The sequence below is a fragment of the Styela clava genome, chromosome 14 (assembly GCF_964204865.1).
Source record: "Styela clava chromosome 14, kaStyClav1.hap1.2, whole genome shotgun sequence".
In the NCBI taxonomy this organism is placed as follows: Eukaryota; Metazoa; Chordata; class Ascidiacea; order Stolidobranchia; family Styelidae; genus Styela; species Styela clava.
Window position 1 is genome coordinate 14,307,577 of NC_135263.1, and position 25,277 is coordinate 14,332,853.

At 33.6% G+C, this 25,277-nt stretch overlaps 4 protein-coding genes across 4 annotated transcripts; 3 read left to right on the top strand and 1 right to left on the bottom strand.

Annotated features, from left to right (window-relative positions):
• The first annotated feature begins 2,261 nt into the window (after positions 1 to 2,261).
• On the top strand, positions 2,262 to 4,125 carry LOC120341539 (uncharacterized). Its single transcript, XM_078119977.1, has 6 exons — positions 2,262 to 2,344; positions 2,668 to 2,870; positions 2,949 to 3,069; positions 3,195 to 3,331; positions 3,491 to 3,595; positions 3,878 to 4,125. The coding sequence occupies exons 2-6, from the start codon at positions 2,693 to 2,695 to the stop codon at positions 4,033 to 4,035; spliced, it is 699 nt and encodes a 232-aa protein (XP_077976103.1). The 5' UTR covers positions 2,262 to 2,344; positions 2,668 to 2,692; the 3' UTR covers positions 4,036 to 4,125.
• A 1,068-nt stretch (positions 4,126 to 5,193) lies between these two features.
• Positions 5,194 to 6,553, top strand: LOC144432029 (uncharacterized). Its single transcript, XM_078120038.1, has 3 exons — positions 5,194 to 5,369; positions 5,585 to 5,688; positions 5,842 to 6,553. Exons 1-3 carry the CDS (start codon positions 5,286 to 5,288, stop codon positions 5,993 to 5,995), a joined length of 342 nt encoding a protein of 113 aa, XP_077976164.1. The 5' UTR covers positions 5,194 to 5,285; the 3' UTR covers positions 5,996 to 6,553.
• Positions 6,554 to 9,518: 2,965 nt separating this feature from the next.
• On the bottom strand, positions 9,519 to 11,585 carry LOC120340644 (E3 ubiquitin-protein ligase RNF25-like). Its single transcript, XM_039408956.2, has one exon. The coding sequence runs from the start codon at positions 11,521 to 11,523 to the stop codon at positions 10,066 to 10,068; it is 1,458 nt and encodes a 485-aa protein (XP_039264890.2). The 5' UTR covers positions 11,524 to 11,585; the 3' UTR covers positions 9,519 to 10,065.
• A 1,645-nt stretch (positions 11,586 to 13,230) lies between these two features.
• Positions 13,231 to 24,649, top strand: LOC120340645 (uncharacterized). Its single transcript, XM_039408957.2, has 7 exons — positions 13,231 to 14,844; positions 15,974 to 16,120; positions 16,982 to 17,113; positions 17,507 to 17,650; positions 18,021 to 18,141; positions 20,908 to 21,040; positions 21,514 to 24,649. Exons 1-7 carry the CDS (start codon positions 13,322 to 13,324, stop codon positions 21,933 to 21,935), a joined length of 2,622 nt encoding a protein of 873 aa, XP_039264891.2. The 5' UTR covers positions 13,231 to 13,321; the 3' UTR covers positions 21,936 to 24,649.
• The last annotated feature ends 628 nt before the right edge of the window (positions 24,650 to 25,277 follow it).

Sequence of the window (25,277 nt, forward strand, 5' to 3'; positions counted from 1 at the left end):
GAAATTTGAAAAAAAATGTTTTTTACTTCTTTTTTAATTTTGTAGAAAATTTTCGTCATTTATTGAAAATCAGGTAATGGGTCTTGTATCTTGCATTCACCAAGACAAGTATTGAAAGCATTATATTAAATGCTGGAATTCGAATGCGCCAGTGAGAAAAACTTGCGTTACATGCAGGGACGTGTCAAACTTTTTTGCAACCCGGGGCGAGTTTCTCATTGTAATGCCCCTCATACCTAACTTCAAAAATAATAAGAGATATAAACAAATTATAGATTTTGTTATACATGAGTATAAATCAATCAATGATCAATAAACAGTGAAATATTTGTATTATTATTATTTCAATCATCTAACTAAGCAACAAACTCACCCATAAATCATGCTTCCCGGGGCGGCTGCCCCTATTGCCCCTATGGCGATGATAAATCTTGCTATGCACTTGATTTTTACCATTGTGAACTTGGAATAGGGTTGGGCATTTTAAATCAAATAGTAAATTTTTGGAATCGGTCAGACGAAAATTTGGAATCGCCGCCATCTTTTTCTTGTTTACTAAAGATCTAGGTCGGTCATTGCGAGGGGTTTATTGTTGAAACAGGTTTCTTATTCTGTATGAACACAAAACCAGCTGCCTGAATTATGAAGTGTATGTTTTCGGTAATTCAATAAAAAAGTCGCATTCAATTACCAATCTTTCAAGTATTCGAGATTGGATTTGAAAAATATTCGATTCAATTCTGAAACCACTAAGTATTTGAAAATGCCGTGCTCAAATTGCGAACAAATGTTTATGGAATTATTAGTAGCAGCATATATATCTATGAGTGAGCGACGCATGTCCTTATCTTTGCATTAACTTTCCTTTCTTCATAGTAACGTTTTAAACCTTATTTTAGGTTTTGTCTGCTTTCCCGAAGTTTCTGTTAATATGTCATTGTATTTATCTGGGTAAATATTGCCTTTCCTTTTGAAAGAGGTTTCAAAATAAACTATGTCTATATATTTATTAATCCCTTGACTTGGACCGGTTTTAAAGACACTTTTTTATCGTTAAAAATTGTCGCTTTTGCCGATTGGTTGTTACCGATGGAATGGTTTTTATACTCATAAAATGATGGGAGAACTTACAGCGCTCATCCTGTCCCCGTAGATGGGGGTGACTTGGTCCCGCAGTAGCTTGCCCCGGTTGTCAAAATGACCACGCGCCGCCACTGGAATTATATATATATGATAAATCTGCGAGGCAACAAAAAAGACGATTCGTATATTGGCGCTTTTCCCATGAGCCTAGTCCAACACATATATATGTGCCACAGTAAAGATCAGTATCTGAAAATAATTACATGGACGATGTTCGGAGAGTATAGCAAACACTGAAGGTGTTTATTTTTTGATATTCTGTCGTCCATGCATCGATTTTGAACTGCGTGCAAGAGCGGGTAATCATTAGAAAAATCAATTGAATCGGTGCCCATTTGAGTCTCTTATTGCAAAACCTCCACCATTATCTAGAAAAGAACTGGTACGACAATCGTTAACAATGTCCCCATCTTATCCAGACTATTCCGTCGATCTCAATCTAGCGATATATATATATATTTGAACATTTCTATCAATAAGAAAAAATCTGTAGAAGCGGATTTTGCTCGCTGTGTTGGCAAGTATAGCAAACATTTATGATTGATTATGATTTATGAAATTTCGTTGTAAAATTGATCCATGTTAGTGTTCATTATTAGTAGTTTCATTGCAGTAATGGGGATTTTAAAAAATTCACTCATCCCCTTTCTTTCGTGATGTTGTTCCCGAACAACGTCACAGAACTCGACGATGACGTCATCATTTTCAGTATATATGCTATTGACATCGTAAATACTTCATTCCAATACAAAAATAAATTTTTCGTTGTGAGCGAAAAAGTCATGAATGAAAGGGTTAATATAACTCAACCTCACTACTCATTATACATAAGCGCGGTAGGCATTCTATTCGGTAGTCTGGAAACTCAAGAGCCAAAGTATTACCTGAAACCATATTTTGATAATTGTAGTTCATATACCGGTATAGACATTACACAGTATTCGGATAGCAATACACTTAAATCACATATCTGTAATCAAACTTGGTTCGACAAGATATACTTCTTCGATCGCCTACGGCTACTTTGGTGACGTCACATGCCCTCCGGTAGACAGCTACAAACCAAATCTATTGAAATTTGTTTTTGGCTAAGATTCCTGATCTTGAAAAGTGCGTTTGAGCGTTGTAGGCGAAGATTAATTCAACGGGCATATGTACTGTACAATACTGTCCTGTCTGTTGCATTACAGAATAAACGTCGGTTCGTGATTTTACTAACGTTAGCTTTTCCTGACATTTTTCCAAATGTAGAATAAAGTTGTAAAATATTCAGAAAGTATAGTTTTGAGTGGGGCTTTTTTCAAATTTGGGAACGGTAGGATTTATGGTGGCTTAGAATCTTTCATTAAAATGCACTCACGGACTATGGACAAAATATTTAAAATGAATGTTACAGAAAAGTATTTAATTTTTAGAATTGAAAGTGAATAATTATAAGTATAAAGGTATAAATATCGAACGTATTGGTACGAACATCGATGTCAGTAAGTTACTAATTTAACATATTTTACATACATATTCTAGGTTATATCAATTCAAGAACTACGACATGCGTCTAGCAGAATATTTTATAATATTATTATTATGTTATACAAAATATCTACAAGCTGACAAAACTGCTAAACAAATCAATAAAGTATATTCTGATGAACTGAGATATTCAAATGAGCAAATATTTTTACACGAAAGAACAAAAAGGAGTAATCAAGGCAAAAACCAACCCACCGGTAGGTATTCGTTCCGTTTTGTTTCATTCAACTCTAGATAATTATCCAATTAGAAAAAAATTTCAATTTTAAACGCAGGTCACAACACAACAGTTTCAAGAAATAAACCTGCTTCATCTAATGCGGATTGTCGTCCGTTTAAATCGTGCGAAATATGCGGGAAAAGGGAAGATTGTGTTTGGTGTGATAATGATAAATTGTAAGTAAAAATATGAGAACTTTGCAGATGATTTTCTGAAACCTCCAAAATGTTTACTGTAGTCTTTGCTGTTTATAGGTGTCGCTAACGAAATATAATGTTTAACCAATGTCACCACTTTTTAGATGTAAATATGTACCACAGGGACATTTGTTTTTCACCAGCAAGGAATGCAAATCAAAATATGGTATGTGGTCGGGAGTGAGATGGGGATTCTGTACATTTGATTACAAAACTGTAGCTATAACGATTGCAGCAGTAGGTAAGTCACCAACCTTACCTTTTAAAATCCGTCAAATCGAACACGGCTCTTCTCAAATTCTTAATATCTTTTCCCCATTTTGACAAAAGTTGAATCTAATTCTCACAAAACATTAAATAGCGTAACAATTCTAAAAAATATTTTTTCTTTTACTTTCAGTACTCGTAGTCATTATTCTACTATGTTGCTATCTTGTCAAATTCTGCAGATGTATTTCTGATTTTTTCTATTATTTGTGTTGCTGCTGCTGTTGTTCAAGTGATGGTGAGTATATTTTATTTGGGTTCGAAAGGCACCATTAGATAAATTTATGTCGTAGGATACATGTGATAAATTATGTAAAACAAATTTCGTTTTTTCAGATATTGACTAGACTAGAACATTCTTAACAATATCATTATTCAATGGTGTAGATTTTTGTAGCCCAGATAACCAGGCACATTTCTATATTTGCGATTAACCGAGTGTTGCCAAAAAGAGCCAATTTCGAGTGTAATTTATAGAAAGTAACCAAACAAGGAAATTCAGCACATCATTTATTCACAGATTCGTCAAGGAGAGAAGAGCGGAGGTTGAAGCGAATTGAAATGCAAATGGAAAGACAATCCAGGAGGCAAGAGTTGTTGTTAAAACTAGGTTTGAAAACGAATACTCCATATGGATCAACCCAAGGATATTCAATATTTGAAAATACACCAATATAGCAGCCCCTTCATATTTACTTTTGTATATATTTGGTAATGAAAAATGATATAACAGTATTATATGAAAATAAATTATTTGAAAGTCGGAAATACAGTACTACTCATTTCAATGCGTGTATGGAGTTTTTGACTACAGACTATTGAGCAATAGTGAAACACTGAAAAGCATTAGGAGTTTCACATTTTCTCATGATAGTTTTCATATCGAAGACAATTTTAGAATAGTCCATTATGATGCCTAACTACATGGAGATTTTATGGGTCGTTCGTCAATGGTATTATGGTATATTTTTACGTTGAATGAGCCAAGTGGTTATTTTACTCGTACCGACGCGGTCTAATGAAAACGTCAGATTTCCAATTCAACCATGCATATTGTGGATTAAATATTAGATAGACCCATATTTTGACGATTGAGTCTGTAAAAAGAAGGCTGTGTTTAGGGCTACATGAGCAGAGCAGTAGTTTATTTAATATATATATAATTTATGTATATATACTTGAAGAAATGTTCATCTTATATACTGAATGACATTGGAATAAATGAAGAGGGCATTTAATTAGGGCTAGCTTGTCATGAGCTTTCCATTGACGGAAAAGTCTCTTCCCATGAAATGAAATATTCTTTTTCGCAAAATCTAAAACAATTTTTTATGTTTCACTTAACAACGCATCATGTTTGACCAATGCCTTCAAAATGAATTCGACTTTTATTATCACATGATCTGTACACTCGATACCGACTCAAGTGCACTCAACCGTTTGTACGAGCAACGAAACACTGGGTTAATTTTGGGTAATTTCTGTAGTCGTAAGACGAAGTCATTATAGGCTATGACTTGAGAAGAGATTTTGAAGTCTCATTATGGAGCAATGTTAGCGACGCGTATTTTGACTTTGCAGCGATAAAATTCTATTATGATTATTAAATCTACTTGAAGTTGTCCTTTTCGGTTTATTCGGTTTGAGATTTCAATACTTAATTCAACAGCATTGGAAGTAGACAGCAATTTCCTTTTTCAATAAATTGATGAATCAATCTCGGTTGACAACAAAACGTGTCCTTTTTCCAAGTCTACACTTGACTAGAGTAGACAATAAAAATATGATAACCCCATTCCTTCAGACATCAGCAAACCAAGTTCATATTTTCAGTATTAGTGAAATAATAAAATTTTCCATTTCTGTTTAAAAATACTGGTAAAAAGGTAGAGAACAATTTTCAAATCAAGTTGCTAGAGTCATATATAATGTCATTCGACAATATAAATAACGAACTGGAGAAAGTTGTCGGGTTTCGACTGGATGATATAGGAAAAATCGACCCTTTTAAGGTATTTATTGTCAACCATTTTTTATAGGTATTATCAATTAAATTACCTCGACTCAAATAGGTATTTTGGTCTCCAGGGTCACATGTATATTATTCTAAAGACTTCTGACGTTGAGTAAGCAGCCCGTTGCACGTTGATTATCAAAATTCCTTTTTCCTTTTTGTATTGTTATGATACATACGAGAAAAGCAGACCGATTCTATTCTTTATAACAGGATACTTACAGCATTGTCTGGTTCTGCATTTTCGTTGGATTCATTGGGACTGTTGTGATTCTTATTGGCATTGCATGTCTGTATAGTATTTGTGATTGTCTATGGTAAGAAAATATTAAACTGATATACTTTTGTCATTATCCATATTTCCATTGTTCTTTGGTATCATTCTGTGGTTTCTAACCTTCTCACAAAACTCATTATCAGTAAGCAATATATTTTAAATTTAGATCACATTTGAATATTACTGTTTTCAGTGCATGTTGCTGCAAAAAGAGAAGAAGAGTGGGAGAGAGAAATATTGATCAAGGGCACGACAATATTGCGATGGAGCATGTGGAAATTCCCACTAAAAAGCCCCGAAAAAATGTAAAATCAGCCCAAGCACCACCACCACCTTATCGGCCTTAACATGACAGCAACAGGACTTCACAAAATTTGTTTCGTGTATATATATATATCTTTTCAACTCCAACTTTCATATTTTTCACCTGCTTGCAGTGGCGTATCTACATAAAATTGCGCTCATGGCAAAATTTGAAAATGCGCCCTCCTTGATAGTTAGTTCACAATTTATAATGACACTCATGGAAATGAGTGAATTGTACGGTATTATTTGAGTAAAACTACGAGTTTGAGTTATTACCAATTCGAAATTATTTTATTGAAACATTTAACGATTAAAACTTTTTTTGCGCCCCTGTCCAAACGGCGCCCATGGTACAAGCCATGGCTGTCACACTCTAGATACGCCACTGCCTGCTTGCCCTGGTTGTTACACTAGTGAGTGGCGTATAAAAGAAGTTGTTTAATTATAGAATATTTAATGCGATTGTGAATTGATTGTATGCTAATATTGTTCGATACCATTCTGGTCGATTCACTGGAAACCCCCTTTCAGAAAAACAGTCATAATTTTAATTTTCTTAGTTTTTTTTATGTATATTAAAACAAAGAACAACATAATAAGTATTGCTTTGATACGCATGCTGATGTTGGGACGAAGTTTCAGTGAATGACATGAAAAGGAATAGGGGTATTTTCATGATTTTTTCATAAAAAAAAGACTGATGAAATAGGGTAATCAATATTGATAATTTTTGTCATCAAGAGTCTGTTACCACCCAATACAAATAACATGAATAAATAGTTCACAGGTTCAACATTTTTGACTCTCACTATGTTTTAAAAAAAATCGGACTAATCGCCATGCTGATTTTGAAATATGAATTGATGATGGGCTAGCAAAATAGTCCCGGTTACAAAATATCTTGAGGTTTTTGGAGTTCTAGAACATTGAGCAGAATCGTTATGTTAGTCGTTGAGCAGAATCGAAGTTGGCTGAAAAGCTGTGTTTCAGATAATCAAGGAGTCAAAAATGTTAAAATAAATATCCGACAGAACTCCGGACTATAGTATGCCCAGTTAGCAAGCAGTTACCCCACCGAAGGCGATCGATCAAATCGTTACAACTTCTTTATGTTTTTGGTGACGGTGTTTTGGGATTTCTGTGCAGGCCTACCAGTATTTTGTCATAAGTTAGGAAGTAGGAGTTTCAAAATATCGGGTACCGTCCTTTTAAACCCAACAGAGCGTGATATCGCTATTAGTAAAGCTAGACGAGGAGCAACCCATTCAGCCATTGGCTGTGACCTCTAATTCCTGAATTTCAGTAATTACAGAATTAAAGTTAATTGATGCAGTAACCGTAATATAGTTAATACCGTAATAACTGCACAGTTAAAACAGAGTTACGGTACCGGTAGGTAGTACGGTACGGAGTTACAATGTTACCTATGTTCATTCAGTAATTACTGAATTATAATTTTTTCACACAATGACAATCTGTATCCAGATATCATATCAAAAACTTGTTGCCTGAGAATTATCTTATTGCCACACTATTTCAATATTATTGCAGAATCATTTTCTTGATTTGTATTAAACAAGGTATACTGATTAAATCATGTTACAAAAACAAACTTATTTAGTCTTTCTGTGTTTTGTGGCATTCTCTTATTCGGTAAATGGCAAAAGTGTTGTGTATTCTGGGACAACGTCTTCAACATCTACAAACAATACAAAGGAATCTTATCGCATGCCTGGATATCTTATTGGTGTTATAATTTTGAGCATAATACTTGGTGCTGTGTTGATCTACAAAATATACAAGCATGTCTCTACAAAGCAAATAAGAGTTCCATGCTGTGTTGAAGGTCCTCAACCAAGTAGTTTACAACGAAGAGACACAAACAAACCATTGATAAGATCTGACTCAACTTCTTCTGGCGGAAGAGATGGAAGCATCTATAAACGTTGAGGGACAATTAGTATTCAATTTTAATTATTGTGCACATTTTTCTGTAATTTTAATTTTTTTGATGATTAATTGAATTGTAGATTTTTGATTTGTTTTTAGACTCGTGGTTTTATATATAGAAATTAAAATTTGCGATAGCAAAAAATTACCTCTTAAAAACATACAATTTCATTCAAATACAAAATGATTTATGTACGTTATTTTATGAGTGCTAATAACTAGTAGATTTTTATTAGCTATTGTCAGTTTTCGGTTGGTACATTAGTAACAATTCATTCATTTGCAAATCAAGTAATTTTCTGCAGTTACATACAAACATTTTCTGAGAAGGTGCTTGTTTGTTATGCAATATGAATTTCTCTGTTAAGTTATGTATGTGCTCATTAGCCAATATTATAATTTAAACTGATAATAGTGAATGGCACACTTCAAAGTAGTTGCTTGTCCAACTATGTTACTGTAATATACTTCATTGTTGTTTTTAAGCAATTTTTTGGTAGCTGAACACTTCCACTGAAAATGGGTGCATATCAATTCGAAGTTGCAATTTTATTTATTATAGTTTACCAACTGTATGGATTATATTTCGAATTCAAACATAGGTTTTGCTTCTTTTCACACTACCTATTTTAGTTAAGTTTATTTGTACCATTCACTGTTATCTTTTTCTCAAATTTTGTTTTTTGAGACCAAACAGTTTGAGCTCTGGGTATCTTAAAAATACACAAATTTCTGCCTATTTGAAATCATCATTTGATTTTTGAATATTTTACTTGGCATTCTATACACTTCCGATGCCGCACCAATGATATCTAGTTTATTGATGTGAATACTAGTATATTGTTTATTCTGAACCAATTGCTTTGTATTTGATGCAGAATTACATGAAGTTACTAAAATATTAAATGAATTAGTGGCTAGATCTCTCCATTTATTTCACTGTGACATTGCATGCAATTGATGTATTTTTTATATGGTTTTCTGCATTCTTGGCAATACCGAGTCACCATGAAAATCCAATCTAAAAGGTTTAGGCCTGTCTTATCCATCCCTTATCATATATACCCATTCGAATGTTTTATATCAATCGTGTGTGAATGTAAAATCTTGCTTGTGGTAATTTGCTTTGAATTTCATATTATCTGTAATTTTTATTTTATTAATTTTTTTTTATTGTATAACACTGCAGTGTTACCTTTTCGTTTGCACCACCATCATATATGCTTTGCTTTAATTACTACAGTACATAGTTTGTTGCCAATTAATAAAAATCTAAAATTGTAAAACATGTTTCGACAATTTGTATGATATTCATACAGTGTAGTAGTATGGTTGGGTCTGGGAGACTTCAGTCTATTCTTATTCTGTTTAGATTAATCCAAGAAGCCAGGGATGACTGCCTAAACCACTCCCCTCTGCTTGCCTTGCCAATGGTTATTATCACAGTTTAAAAGGAGACGTACATCTGGACAAGAACATAGTGCAGGGGTCGGCAACCTTTTGTCGCTCGCGGGCCGCACATACTTTTAGAAAGTTGAAAAACCGAACGAATGGTATTTTTTATAATAAAAATCAAGCAATGATATATCTCTCGAATAGAATATAGATTTATTTCCTCATTGAATCTCATAAAATTCCATTTGAATAATTTCAGCGCCATTGAACCCTTTGCACATCAGCATCAACTTTTTTGCGTTTTGTTGCCATTTGCTTAATTATAATTAAATTATATGCTCATTAAACGAGTAATTGTGAAATATATAATAGTTAGGTTATAATATAATCTAATATATTCGTCAAAACGGATGTTTTGTTACTATAAGCAAGTGAAGCGTCGCGGGCCGTAGGTTGCCGACCCCTGACATAGTGCTTGGAGCTTGTTGGAATTGTCCACAAAGTCATAAAGACATAAATAACGGCATAGATTACCGGTACATGGCTCGACAAACTAAGAATTCTGACATTAATATACTTTATTCTCCGTAATATTATAAAAATAGGTCTATAACTAAAGCAATAGTACATCTACAAGCACATAAATAGGATTTCTTTTTTTTTGCCAAATATTTTTTATCAACGTCATACACACTCACTCAAAAATATAGGAGACTTATCTCGTGCGCATAACTATGTTCGATATTCACAGTTTACAGCATTTGTGTTACATGGAGGAGGGGGTGGGATTTTTAGTTTTCGGAGTAGCAGTTCTTTCACCCCGGTTTTTGAAAAATCTGTGTGGCCTATAATTGTAATACTGGGTTCTGTTACCCATATCATTGTTTCTGTAATGGTGGGGTGCATCAAATTGTCTATATCCATATTTTTTAAAATTGGAACCTGAACCGTCATCTTTAAGTACATTTCTGTCTTCTGCTGTGCTACAATGTGCCATTCCTTTTTTACTACATCTAGTGAAGTGGACGTGTGATATATCGACTTTATTCATTGTTTCATTAGAAGATGCATTACCAGAATTCGCTTTACGGCTTTTGTCCTCTGATTCATCAGTTTTTGTGTCTATTTTTTGATGGTTTCGATGTGGAATATACTGCGGAGTTCGGCTTCCTCTATTGTTGTGATAGTGTCTTTTGTTTACCCTATTCCCTCTATTAGAAAATTCTGACGTCTCAAAATCTTTTTCATGACTTTTTCTCAAATGAGGCTGTTGTCTATTCTTGTTTTGATAATGTGATCGTCCATGCTGAAATTTTTCATTATTACCCATCTGACGTTGGTTGCCGTTCGATTGAATTTCTTTTTTATCATTTTGCCTACGTTCAACATCACTTGATGTGTCGTTTTGATCGCTCACCGAAGTAGCTGCCTCAGCAGCAATTTGAGTTTCATAATTTCTTTGAATATTGGATAAAAGAAATTTATTTTGTTCGTATTCCAAATCTATTAAACCACCATTTTTGAGTTGCTTCTGATAGTGTTCATCATACTTTTCATGGTACTGTTTCATTATTTGGGAGTCTGGTTCATCGAGTGTATCAAGCAATGGTGGCTTTGCATTTGCTAATTGCTCATGATCCAGTGTTAGTAGAATCCTACATATTGGGCAAGGCACTGTTGTATTGATCTTATTTGGAGGTACAGTTTTACAATTTGCTATTTCTGTAGTTTTGTCATTTGTAGCACAGTAGTTGTAATAATTCCATAAACAATGACAATGAAAATAATGATAGCATTCAGTTTTTAAAAAATCATCACCCTCTTGAAAATTTGATAAACATATTGAGCATTCACAACTTGGTATATTGTTAGAGGTTAAACTATCTTTTGCCAGCTCCATTAGGTCAAAAATAATGCATTCGCCTTCTCTGTCTTCGATTATTTCATCCATTCTATTTTTCAATTCACTTAAACTTGAGTCTGATAATCCTCTTGATAATGAAAAATTGACATGTGGTGGCACAGTAGGATATCTTTGAGGCAAGGTAAATGAAATCTTCAAGAAAACATATTGGGACGACTTATCCTCTGCTGTCGCAGGATAAATAGTAATGGTTATTACTTTATCTTCTTCAACATCCTCAATTTTTAGTTTATCTTCATAGATTGCAGTAAGTGCAACAAGTTCAGAATCAACTTCATCTTCTTGTGAGATATCTGTCATTGTTGTTTTATATATTTAGATATTTAATGCACAGGCTTATCTCTTAATTAATGAAAAAGGAATTTACTGTTATTGGGTATGGAAAAATAAAAGTTCAAAATTCCAATTTCTCAGGAAAATAAAAATTACTTTCAAAATTCACAGAAAAAATATGGCCCAATGTTTATCAATTGAGAATCATAATTAAATGCAAAAGATATTTCTACCAAATTCAGCTATTCCAACTTATCAAATCGTCTTGAATGGGATTAAATCGTATACGTAATTCACAACCGTACGTAACTCCATCCTTCTAAATTCTAATTCTCCTTTTTTTTGTCAATTATTTTATGTCTTTAAATTAAATTAAAAAAATATATGAATACATTCTAATGGACTTATTTCTGTATTTATGACCCATTCTTCAAAAACTCACTGACATGAGTACTGGTGACTACAAATGTGATTCTGACGGCAAGAAGTGATTTGACCTACAGATTTAACGTTATACTTTTAAAATATATTATCCCATTGGTTTCAATCAATACAAACATAATTTATCAGGTCCTAAATCAGGATAAAACTTCGTATTTAGGAAAGAAATTGCTAGATACCGGTACCGGTACAAATTACTAAGGAAATAGGCTTACCGACTCCGCTAAACGAATTAATGACTTGACGCTGAGACCTCACTTTGGCACTTACCAGCTACCGATCGCAGAGAAACAGCTGATTTCAATGTAATACTGTTACCAGATATAAAAAAATGACGGCATTAGCATGGAAAAATAAGCGAGGTCGTTTGTAAATAAAAATTACCAATAAGATTATTGCTCTTTTTATTGTTACAACAGCTCATTTAATTTTCTTTAAAAATACAACTCAGAATAATTTAATATTTATATCCACTATCCACTCTTATTTCTTTGGAAATATGACACGGGGAAATCTGGAAAATGACACGGCAAAGAAAGGCGATTAAAGGACGTCGACGATATGAATGTCAAGTTAAATGCTTCAATCAATGCCGCCGTATTTTCGCTAGTGCGCTTGTTCTTTACCGCAATCTAAATCCAGAAATCCTAATAATACCAATAACGGTATAGTTTTCATTATGAGATTGAATCGTCAGTTTTTTTTTTTGCTGGTACCGGTATGGGATTTAATTTCGAAATTTGGTACCGGTATCGCTGTGCGGTATTATGAAGTTTATCAATAAAGAGAGGAAAGGCAATGAAATTATTAATATTACAGTACGGTATTTTAACCCTGTAACTATATCAGTATATGGAGAGCAGGTCCTTATGCTAACTTACCATTCATTGTGAAGATATTCACAATTAGCGTTTTATGATTGCCGTTAATTCAGTGATTTGCCTATGATTGAATTTCTCATACTACCGGTACTGTACGCCGTACGGTACCACAGTGCAGCAGTAAGACAGTACGGTACCGGGCTATGGGTAAATCAAAGTGACTATAAACTGTTTTGGGGTAAATGAAAACCATCTGCATTTGTATGGTTTCTGAAAACCTTTAAATTTAAAAATATATATTTTGTAGCCTAACAATTTTTATTTTGAGATATACGGGAGTCTTGACTTTCATGATCTTCCAAAATCGACCATTTGACCAACTGTTTAGTAAAATCAGTTGAGTTCTCTTTGTCATTATGCAAATTATTTGAGACATGTTTTTAACCTTATTTTTTTTATCATAGAACTGTAGAAGAATAATAAGTTTGTTTTGGTTGTTAAAATGTAAATCTAATTTGAAGCTTTATCAGTGACTGGAATCACAATTCCAAGTTTATCAAAAGATGATTAAAATAGATAGCTTTCATGCTTTCTGCTGTATAATACTTGCATCTGTAATATCGGAATCTACTTATGCATGGGTCAGTATACCTGTTTGTCCTTTGGAATGTTCCTGTGAAGAAACTACATGCCCAAGCACTTTGTTACCTTGTTCAAATGGGGAAGGTGATAGATGGAAAACTGCTATTTGCGAGAATTTCAGTCGAGATATTGTTTCAAATTTACCCCGAAATCTGAATTCCTTATCCATCGCTACTCCACTAAATGAAACTGAATTTCAGTATATTCTGAGTCAAGATTTTTCTTCACTTCGTGCTTTGTCAGTATTATTTCTTGAAAATGTGCAACTTAATGTAACAACATTACCACCAAAGCAGGGACTTATTTCATTGAATTTAAGTAATGGTGTGCTTCGTCAATTTCCATCATTTCTGGAACTGTTTCCCAACTTGAAACTTTTGAACATGAGCAACAATGCTATTTCAATTGACTTGAATTTAAATATGCTTCATGAAAACTTGGAAGTATTCGATCTTTCTCACAATGGATTTCATAAGCTGTCTTTGAGAGGTTTAAAAAATGTACGGAAGTTATATCTTCAAAATAACCAGCTTGAAATTCTGCCAAACTTGATTGGCTTGTCACATTTGAATACTCTGGATGTTTCTAATAATAAATTACTACTTGGTGACTATTATGCTGATCAAAATAAAATGGAAACAGCGCAGAGGAATTGCGTAATACGCTTACCACCTCTCATCGAGAATTTGAAGCTTCAAGGGAATTCATTGTGGAAAATTCCAAACGAAGATTGTGGCCCGCTGGCGGGTCTTACGAATCTCAAACATCTCTATTTAGGAAATAATCAATTGAAGACTGTGTCAAGTGATGAGTTTCCTCGTTCGGTTCAGAAAACTTTGATTTCATTGATGCTAAATAACAATCATATCAGTTATTTGAGTCCCGATGCATTCCATGGTTTTAACAACCTCAAATACTTGTATTTGTCAAGCAATTATTTGAGAAGTATATCCTTGGAGGTGTTTGAATATATTGGTAAACAGTTGGAGTTTGAACAAGACAAGGATGTCAAAATTAGAAACCAATCACTAGTAATTATGAAAAACAATCCAATATCTTGCGACTGCATGCAGAAAGAAGTTTGGAAATTTCTCCAGACTCACGACCAATCAATAATATCCCTAGATGATCTTGTGTGTTCTTATCCATACTGGTCATTCGGATCAAGGCTGGCTGATTTAGAAATTGAAGATTTGACATGCTATAATGTCACAATGCAAAAACCAAAAAATGTAACCTGTAATGAATATGATAATTGCAAAATTTCATGCATTTTCGATGGATTACCACACCCAGAAACACAGTGGATATCACCAGGTGGGAAAGAAATTTCCATGGAATCATTATTGCATGATGGACAACTGAGAAGTTTGTATTCTCTCAGCAGCGATGGTCATGTTCTCACAATAAATGATCTTCGTCTTTCTAAAACTGGGATTTATAAGTAAGTTTTTTTTTCAATGACTTTCAACATTCTAATTAGACAAATTTTTAATCAGCAATTCTAGTTTTAGTATAAAATATTATGAGATCAGGATGTTTTGAAAATTTTAGTCGTGCAGCGTCTCAAATAACTTTGACTCGAAATCTGACTCTGAAGCTATATGAATCCACCTAGCTCGCTAGGCTACAACAGTTCATTTAGTTCATGCCATATTGTTCATGGATTACCGGTATTACTAAGCTCATTGTTCTATCTGATTGAGTTTATACCAATTTTATAAAATGTGCTTTATGCATTTATTGTATGTGAATAAAAAATTTAGTATGTCATCCATTAGCCCTTTGGTAGAAAAAGAGTTAGTATGAAGACTTCTAACACAGTTAATTATTGAAAGTCGAATAAAACTCATGAAAAATTTTTGAAGTCTTAGCAAGGCACCTTGTTTTGCATTTGGTATACCATAGTTTTTTTTTCGTTGATTGATGTGATTTCTTATGTTCTTTGATTAATAGTCATCCACAGTTTCAATCTTAAATAATTACTTAGTATGTCGTGCTTCTAAAGCAAACCCTAAGGCAGTGTGTAGTAGATCATTACATCATATAAATAGTGGATGTCTGTTCTAAATTTATATTCTTACATGAGTACGCTTGGACCTTTAAATGTAATTGATTATGACTGAGAAATTATATTGTTCAAATTACATCCTGTAACATAGGGTATATATGCTAGTTTAATTCACATTGGAGATTCAATGAATTATGATTTGTTTTATATATTTCTAATTTTCGTTTATGTACAAGGCCCGGACAAACATTCGGTAATATCTAACGATATGTAAGGGGATATTATTTTAGGAGCGACCCTAATCTTTCTCGTTCGGCATTGCCTATCCAATTTATTACACACTGAGTGAGGTAGTGGGTAAAGAATTCGAACCCAAGATGGGTAACCTGCAATCCCTACATCAAGCATTTCAATTAACCGCGATATTAGTTCTTCGTATATCATCAAGTATAGGAGTACAATTCCTGACAATATAATCTCTCAGAATTACTATACCTGAGAGGGATATTAATAAATCAAAAATTACCAGTACTGCAAATTCAAATTTTGTAAATGCATTTAGATGTGTTGGCAACAACAGCATCAGCTCAGTCACTGGTTTTGTGCAAGTGGGTGTAATTCTTGCTCCTGTTGGATCTATTGTTGCAATCGTTGTTTCCGCTGTCTCATTCATGGTTGCTATTGTACTGAATAGCGTCAACCTATTACAGTAAGTACATTTGAATTTTGATTTATCGGGAAGTAAAGAATAGTCTAAACAAATTAAATATTATATTGAAATGGAAAAGTTATAGATGGTCGAAAATGAAATATTCACTATTCCGATTATAGTCCATAAATTTACGATGAATTGCATAAATTGTTCATCGCGTAGGAGCCAAATTAATTCCAAATTCTCTGTTAAAGAGGCGCTGAGTTTGCCTTACTGATTGATATGTTTCTTGCAAAAACAGCAATTTTTCACCTCATTTCTTGGTTAATTTCCTTGTCATTCTGAGGGTTGATGAAAAATACAAACAATACCTAAATTTTACTACTTATCCATATTATTCTTACTGAGAAAATGAACGATCTATGATGAGTACCTGAAAAGCAAATCAAAATTAAAAGTGTACACTTTTGAGACACCCTTTATATTGAATACATATGGGAAAAGTATTATGGGTCACTTCATACATCTCAGCGATTTTGATTTTAGGGGAAGTTTCAATCTTTTAATGTTGTATTTTTGTTATAGTATTATGCAAATATTAACACTAAATGTAACAAAATTTATTTTCAATATATTTTAATATAAGTTTTATGGGTCACTCGATACAAAATACTCAATTTTGATTATAAAGTAATTTTAATCTTTTAAGCAAATATTAATTTCCTGTAGAAATGACTGGTTTCAGTTATTGATTTGTTAATTACAAAACAGTAATTTTTGATATGTGCTTGCCGCTTGGCTCATCAAGCTTCATTCATTTTAGTTTCTATTATAGGTTAAATGTCATCAGTTGTTATAACATGCTCTACTATTTATATCTTGTCTTGAGGTGTACGATCAATAAACTTTTATATTCAGCTATTATTGTCAACACCTTCGTGATCAAAGAGCTAAAAGGGTGCAAGAGGCGATGTCATTCAAGACAGAATCTCCTATCAAATCTAAACGTAAAGGATTACATGAGTCGGAAGCTTCACTCAATGCAAACAAGTACTTATATCATTATATTTTTAAATTTCTTGAAATTCCAATCAATTCAATTTAGAATACAGTAGTTTAATATTTGTAGGCCCCAAACAATTGATTTCTCATTTTTGAAAAAAAATTATTTTAAGTTTTGTAAACGTATATTATTTCTTGATTTTTATCAACATATTGTCTTAACTTACTCAAACAAGTCTAGGAGTTGGTGAATGATCTATCTCCACCATCAAGTGAATCCACAATCATGGACTTGTAACCGGACGAGAGCCCATGGTTCGTTGTATAGTTAAGCCGTCTCAATGGCTTTCTTTTCTCCTGGGATAAATATGTGAATCCTATCCTTTTATTGTTATATGTAGAGAATTTTTTTTTAAAAATTGTTGTTTTTGTAATTCACAGATATTACAGAAAGTATGACTTCACATGTCAGCAGGTATTCTTAGATACTGTTATTAAAGGTGCTCACACAGTCAAAAGAACATTGTATGATGCAAGGAATTCTGAATTTTCTACAAATGTATGGGAATATGCTTCACACTTGAGGTGAGATAATACAAAAATGGGCGACTCATCGTGGATTTTGATCTGCTTTAAAAAAGTAGGCCGTGTTAAGAAGTTAGGGTGCATACTTTGGGTTAAACTGATTGTTTTATATGAAAAATAGGTATATTTGTCAGTCTTCAATAGCCTATAACATTTCTTCTTATGTGTTCTGCGATTGTGTGTACGATTACTGACTAAATCAAAACTACCGTATATTGCACAAAGCAATGGATGAACGAGTCACGACAAAGATGTCACAATTTGCTTAGAGAGAATGTAAAAATAAAACCATAGACCAGGTGAATGCAATGCCTATATTCTTCGTAATAGAATTCAGAAAACAATTTCTATCAACTTTTTCTCAAAACAGAGACCGTCTACACATTGAATTACCTTCTTCGGTACAATTCCCTCGTGTTTCTATGCCGAGTATATCAATGCCTACAATCAGCATGCCCAACATCACTATGCCGAGTATGCCAAACTTTCAGGTATGAAGAATGTTTAATATATTTCAAACCTGAAGCAGATTTGTAGCTTAATCCAACCCAATGTTGCGATGCTGGGTGGTTTACTGGTTAAAATTTTTTCTACCATCAAGTCCATGCATTTAAAACAAATAACTAGTCAATCATTCCCATAACGAACATGGAATGTAACCCGCGTGAGAGACCGTGGTTCGCCACGCTTAGCCATATTATCGGCTTTCTTCTCTCCTGGTTTAAATATGAAAATCCAATCCTAAGTTATAACTTTAAATTTACGGAGAATAGAATCAAGATTTCTCAAATGGATCAAACATTTGAAAAAGATTACTTTATAGAATCGACTGACTTAGGCTTGCACGTAATTGACAAAAATCAATTCCGTAATTACGGCAAAATCAATTACGTAATGACCCCGTAATTGCGATATTTTCCCACGCATTTAAACCTATCATACCAACCAATTGAATCCACTTCTTTTCCGAATAAGAAATTGAAGTTGGGTTTTCATATAGTACTACACGCCGGCGGCAGATGTTAAAGACAACTATCAAGGAGTGAATTCAAATTAATCTTGATCTTTTGTGTTAGCTTTGGTTTTCCTTTATCGCCTTCGCAAATTAACCGTCCCATTTTTATGCGATCAATTTTATTTTATCATTACCGACACTGGTATACGGATATTTATGAAAATGATAGTTTTTTAAAACCACCTTAGTACTGAATAAAAATTACGGGTTTCTAATTTATTAACCAACGACGAGCGTATTCTCTGGTTTGATTATACTTGAGATTTCCTCGCGACGAAGACTTGTTTTTGCAGCGTCTTCTGCATTATCCGACATTACTGCCTTGTTAGCATTTTATAATAATAATTATTGATGTCGACTTATTGACGATATTCCGATTACCATGCTTCATTTTACATTTAATCATTTTGCGTAGTGAATGTTTATAACATAAATTAGAATTAAATAAATAGAATATACTAAAATAGAATAAATTAACGATAAATTCAGATCAAATATTATTTATTTGCGTATAATGTGAATATCGAACTTATATGATATGCCTTCTCCAAAAATACAAAGTTATATCGCAAAACAATGCATTTTGTGACATTTATTTTACACTCACGACATTTATTTGCTGACTCAAGTCGGCGATCCTATCGGCCAAGATTGACACAAATTTGGTCGAGTGCCGGTGGTATTCAAGTCGACGATAAATCAAAATAAGTTGCCGCATTTGGTAAGACAGTTAATCATATATGGCCGAAATATTGGGAGGAATTGTGAAAAACATCATGAGCAAGGCCAAGTCCGAACTGATATATAACGATAAAACCGTTAACAGAACATCAAGATTTTGTAATAGAAAATGGATCTCGCACAGAATAAACACACTGGCTCATATTTGATAGCAGTTAAATTTTTAGTGGTCCGCGAGGAATCCGTCGTTTTGTTGTTTCTCTGCGGTCTCAATCGCTTTACCGATGCCGAGAAGACGAAGTTGCGTTGGTTCATTACGCAATCTCTCTTTTGTCGTCATATTACTATTTGATAAGCGCGACATTAATTATCACGGCGAGGTATTGGCGCGAGTGATCAATCGCTCTTTTCGCTTATTTGGTTCCAATTCGTCGCCAAAGCTCTTCGCTAAATTTCACAAGATCGTCGTATTGAAAGGTTATGGATGTTTTCCTGTTTATACCCCAAGTCTGAAATAAAACAGCCAAAAACAGTATGATATTCCATGTTCATATATCAAGTGTTGATATTAACAATAAAGAATGGTTAAGCATTGCTAATCAACACTTGGTGGGGAATTGCCACTATTTAAACGCGTGACTATAAAATAGAAACGGAACATATATACCATAAGGAACGGAAAACTGGAACAAGTAAATAATAAATAAAAGTAAAATGGATACAAATGTTTGATAGATTGATCTCCTGCGTTCATTAGTCATTTCACCCGAAGAAGTTGAAACCGGGCGTGTTAGCGTCCATCGGTCTTTACACAATTCTTCCCCCTATCTACGGTTATTATGTACATTGGCCATGGCCATGCTAGATAAGATGCGAGAGAAGTTGAAACCAGGTGTGTTGGCGTCAAACGGCCCTACTCAGTTCTTCCCCCTTAACTACGTTAATAATTTACATTGGCCATGCCAGATAGGTTGATAATAGGTTAGTAAATGGCAACGCGTCATGCCTTCCTTCACCTACGTATCAAGAGAGAGAAAAGAGAGAAAAACGGCTGCGAATACCGGAACTCTAACTTCTTCTACTTGTTGAGCTTTCATTTTTCGCAATCGACGAAATTGACTGCTTTGAAGAAAGCTCGTTTCAATGCAATAATTACGACTTTACGTAATTCGTAACTTCCCTTCCGTAACTCCAAATAATTATGTAATTCCGTAAATCCGTAAATTACGTGCAAGCCGATACGACTGTATTCCATTTCCATATTGTATTCTTGGATTCAGAATATTTTCGCTCCAAAATTGTCATTCTGTGCAACATTCAACCCCTGAAACTGTAGAAAATCATACAATATATAGTTTAGTTCAACTTTTTATATTATGAAATTAAATTTCTATGGGATGGTAGACGGTTTTGGTTACTTTTGGATATAAGAATATTGTTTCAAAAGACTTTCATATTGGTTTACAAGTTTTTGTTAAGTACCGTATGTTATTTTAGTAAATGAAGTCAAAGTCAACAGTTCACCTCTATGTTCATCTTATAGTATTTTAATTTGTTTCAGTCGATAAACACAAATATAGAGAAACTGGGAACAAGTGTGATGAATCGCAGTCACAATCTTGCGACATCTGTTGGATCTGTCTTCACTTTGAGATGGCTGAGAAATGCAAACAGTGATAATGACAGTGATTCAGGTGTGTGTTCTGCTTTTAAGTTACAAAAAAATGCCTTAAGTATCCTCAAGTCGCCTGAACTGGAATCTAGTCTAGCTGGGTGCATCAGTGATTGTTTTCGACTCTTTAATCAGTACTCTCATTTTTTTTGAGAGTTTCTTGCAATGAGAGTGTGCTCTTAATACCCTGCTTGGATTCGCAGGTTTGAACCCTGTGGAGGATAGTTGTATGCGAGAGCATTGCTGTACTCCTACTCGTCTTAGGGTGGTTGTCCCAACCGCTGGTCGTTATGGCTTTCTCCACTATTAAGTCCATGCATCTGAAATGAATAACTGGCTAACTATTCCCAAAGAAAGTTAGGTGTTAGAAAAACGTGACAAAAGTCTGACCCATGTCCATAAACCCTGCATATCCCAGTTTTAATAAATGAGAGATAGTAAAAAAATATTTGACACAGTTTTGTACCTTTTACCAAAGTTCATTTCGTTATTCAGATCTGGAATCTGCAGGTGTATCCCAAGTTCATGTTCACGTTCATAAAACCATGGATGGATCCACTCCTGGTTTACAATCAAGTTCGGAAAATTCACCCGTCAATCATCCTAAGTTTCCTAAACTAGAAGGATCAAGTTGGTTGAAAAGAAAGATGACTAGGCAACCAAATGCGTCTCGGGATGACTCAGCAGTTCCAAGAAGAACAAAATCAGTTCGTTTCTCTGAAGCGCAAAGACCTGATCCTGGCACATCTCATCTGAGACGAAGCGCTAGCTATTCTAATATTACATCCATATCAAGTTCCGATTTACCCGCTTGTGTGGACGCATCAAGTCCACCAGATGATATAATACAAGAAGATAGAATAAGAGTAGTATGCATCAATGTTCCAGAAACATATCAGTTTGAAACAACCGTGTGAGAATTTCCACACTTGGAGGATATTGGTTTAACTAACGTTTAGTATTTGTCAAGCATTATTCGATGGCGGCGTTTTTGGGACCATACGGCAACTTATTGCGAGAAAACTAAGTTGATCAGTCAGTTTTATTAACCTTTATTGATTAATTACATTTTTAATAATTTGTATTATATATTATTAAGGTATACTCTTTCTTCTGCTGTGTATTCTCAAATGATGGTGTAATCTAGGGTTTCCCAAACTTTTGAGCTTTCAACCCTTCCAATATATAAAAATTTTCTGTGACGCCTGTAAAATCGACATTGTTATGCAATCGCGCCGCTTCTCTGATCTTATGTATTTTCTCGAAATCGTGAGATTTATGTTTTGTACAATTCTAAAAATGTACATAAGATATAGTGCTTTGTGTGAAATTGGTATACACTTTGTGACCCCTGAAGTTTGTTTCCCAGTTCGCGAAGCCCTGGTGTAATCTACCATTAAGCACTGTATTTTCACAGCAATTACTTTTGTTATTTATATAGTTTCCCTTTTAGCGAGTCTTTGGACAGGCAGTTACATGTACAGCAACTACTATACTAAGCAGTAAATTATATTCAAACACTTCAAAACAGAATTCAAAATAAAATTTTGTGTCCATCAGACAATCAGTATTATATTTGAATTGATTTGAACAATATTCTTACATAATTCTTCACAACCTTTTGATAACAGTATTAATACATTACATAATCATTATATGGATTTATTTTACTTTATATAATTAGATGAAAAGCATTATACTATTGACTAAAGCTATTCAAAAGATATGTCTGAATTAAATTTTGAAAAAGTATCATTTTCCGAATACAGACAATTGAAATTACCGCTTTCAATATATTCAACTTCAATATTAACGTATATGATAAGACCATAATTTATCTTGTGGAAGAGAATCTTGATAAGATATCATGATAAGACATGACGTTCTGATTTAAAAAGGTTTGGTATATTGATCCATGTATTGATTAAATATATCGAAGCAAAATCCGTTTTTCGAGTTTCTCTGTTATGTTCTAAATAAATATTTTCTTCGTATATTTACAATGAAATTGTTATGATGCATATTTCTAATATCTGGTATATTCACCAGAACATACTATTCTTCTTGTTCAGAGCGAATGGTCTGTATTCCTCTCTATTATGTTGTTTTCTTGGATTTCTTCGATCTATGTTTGGACCTCCTGAAGTATGCGCACCAAAATGGCGCACAACCTGAACTCGGGTTGTGTACCAGGTTAGGGTTCAGGTTATGAGACATCTTGGTGCGCATACTCCAGGAGTACCCTATGTTTTGTCTATCTCCTAACTTGGATTATATTAGTAAATATTTATTGAAATTTTAAATGGTTTTGTCCAAGTGTTCGGAGAAACTGAGAGACATAATAAATAGCATTCTAAGTAGTGACATAATCATTTAATTAATTTGAAACTCATAACTCGTACCTGGATGCCATCTATCCGGCATATTACTTCGCTGTATGCAGGTGCTTACTTTATTTACAACAAATTACAAACATTTTATTATTCATTCAGTTTATTCCATTACATAAAATTTGAATAAAATTAGTAGATTTTATCAGCATCAATCATTTGAGCATATCAGTTAGGGTAATCACTTCAAAAGCTGGTTTGAACTGGTTGATACCAGTGTTGACAGGGTATTATGAAAATATACAAGGGGTATAATATGTGATATGCAAATATGGATAGATGCCATGCAGTAGATTGCAAGGAGGACTGAATACTAATATTAAGGAAATGTATTCATATTAAACCTTCTACTTTCTGTTGAGTGCTGGTTATTTGCAATATTGCATTTCATGGACCTGAATTCTTGTAGCAGAGATAATAGAAAATTTGCATGTCATGTATTTTTTTCACATTGTGATTATTCTATCATTTCGTCTTTTTCACTTTATTCCTGATGGCAATTCTTGCTTTGAATGAGTTGTTTATCAAATTTTTATTATGCAAGAGTTTGCAAACACCAGACGCTCTGAACCAAGATACTTCCTGTCTTGATTATTTCATTTTTTTGGTCAAATATTAGGATGCAATGTCTGTTTACCCGTTGACATGGATTGGTCGTGGATTTTACGCTTTAATAGGACTTTTCACTCCCCAGATGGTAATTTCGTGCTTTGTACAAAAATTGAGAAATTAAAAAATATTGTTTTGCTTCTAGAAAAATCTTTTTGTGATGTTTCATCTGAACATGTTAAGGTTGTTTTTGGGCAATAATTCAATGATATAAAAGAAAAAGGAATTTTCAACTTTGAGTCAATAAATATACATCATAAAGTAGGAGGTAAAAGATTTTTCCTCAATTAAACTCTGTAAATAACTTGTTCTAAATGTGGATTGTAGTTAAAATCTTTCATCTGGGAACATCTGACCATATTAAAAGTCCAAGTTACAGAAATTAATTTTCTCAGATGTATGGGGATACACTAAAATGCGGCCATTTGTTTTACTCTGATGTTGAAATATTTCTGTGTATTGAATTGCTGGCGATTCCAATACACATATAGTAGTGTTGTTGACTGATGTTGTCAAATCTGAAATTATCAAATGTGAAATTGCTATTTTCTGCTAGTTATTTGGTAATGGAAATTTAAATATATGCTCTATCATACTCATTTCACTCCCGCAATCTATAAAGCTTTAAGAAGTATTCGAGTTTTTGTGGTATATGTGTACCAAAGTTAAGCTGCACTATTATTTTTCCAATTTATGTTTTTTTTTCTTGATTTTTGATGACATAGTTATTGTTAATATAAAACATATTTGTCTTGAAACACAATCTCAAAATTAAGTTGAATAAATTGATTGCTGCAAATATGGATGACTTCATAGCTCGTTTTGCTGCCTATCTGCGACTGTCGGAAGTATCACACTACATGATATGCAAAGTTGATACCGACAATCAGGGTATGATTAAGACAATGGCTAGGCTATTTGTGTGGTTTCGTTTCAACAATGACGCCATACCGGTAGTAAACTATTATTACGCCATAGTAAGCTTTTCGCGTTTGTGTAAAAATGTGGTATGGTGTCATGAATAAAATTTTAAATTGCGTGAAGTACGAATAGACTACCTGTTCATGGTAGCGAGAGGTGGGAAGGCATGGCAAAAATCGCTTTTATGACATTTTAAACCGGTCTTATTCTATCAATAACAAGCCTTTACAATTTGAAAACGATTTAAAAATGATTAATGTTTCCCCCTACGCTTCAGCTTACCTTGTCTAATGATAAATACGACACTGCCGATAATGCATTGATAGTAGATAATTTAAC

Excerpts from the sequence above, each read along its gene's own strand:
- LOC120341539 (XM_078119977.1), top strand. The coding sequence starts at position 2,693 with ATGCGTCTAGCAGAATATTTTATAATATTATTATTATGTTATACAAAA. Across the intron at positions 3,070-3,194 it reads TGGTGTGATAATGATAAATT|ATGTAAATATGTACCACAGG; the intron begins GTAAGTAAAAAT and ends ACCACTTTTTAG. Across the intron at positions 3,332-3,490 it reads TATAACGATTGCAGCAGTAG|TACTCGTAGTCATTATTCTA; the intron begins GTAAGTCACCAA and ends TTTTACTTTCAG.
- LOC144432029 (XM_078120038.1), top strand. The coding sequence starts at position 5,286 with ATGTCATTCGACAATATAAATAACGAACTGGAGAAAGTTGTCGGGTTT. Across the intron at positions 5,370-5,584 it reads GAAAAATCGACCCTTTTAAG|GATACTTACAGCATTGTCTG; the intron begins GTATTTATTGTC and ends TCTTTATAACAG. Across the intron at positions 5,689-5,841 it reads AGTATTTGTGATTGTCTATG|TGCATGTTGCTGCAAAAAGA; the intron begins GTAAGAAAATAT and ends TACTGTTTTCAG.
- LOC120340644 (XM_039408956.2), bottom strand. The coding sequence starts at position 11,523 with ATGACAGATATCTCACAAGAAGATGAAGTTGATTCTGAACTTGTTGCA.
- LOC120340645 (XM_039408957.2), top strand. The coding sequence starts at position 13,322 with ATGATTAAAATAGATAGCTTTCATGCTTTCTGCTGTATAATACTTGCA. Across the intron at positions 14,845-15,973 it reads TCTAAAACTGGGATTTATAA|ATGTGTTGGCAACAACAGCA; the intron begins GTAAGTTTTTTT and ends AAATGCATTTAG. Across the intron at positions 17,114-17,506 it reads GCTTCACTCAATGCAAACAA|ATATTACAGAAAGTATGACT; the intron begins GTACTTATATCA and ends TGTAATTCACAG.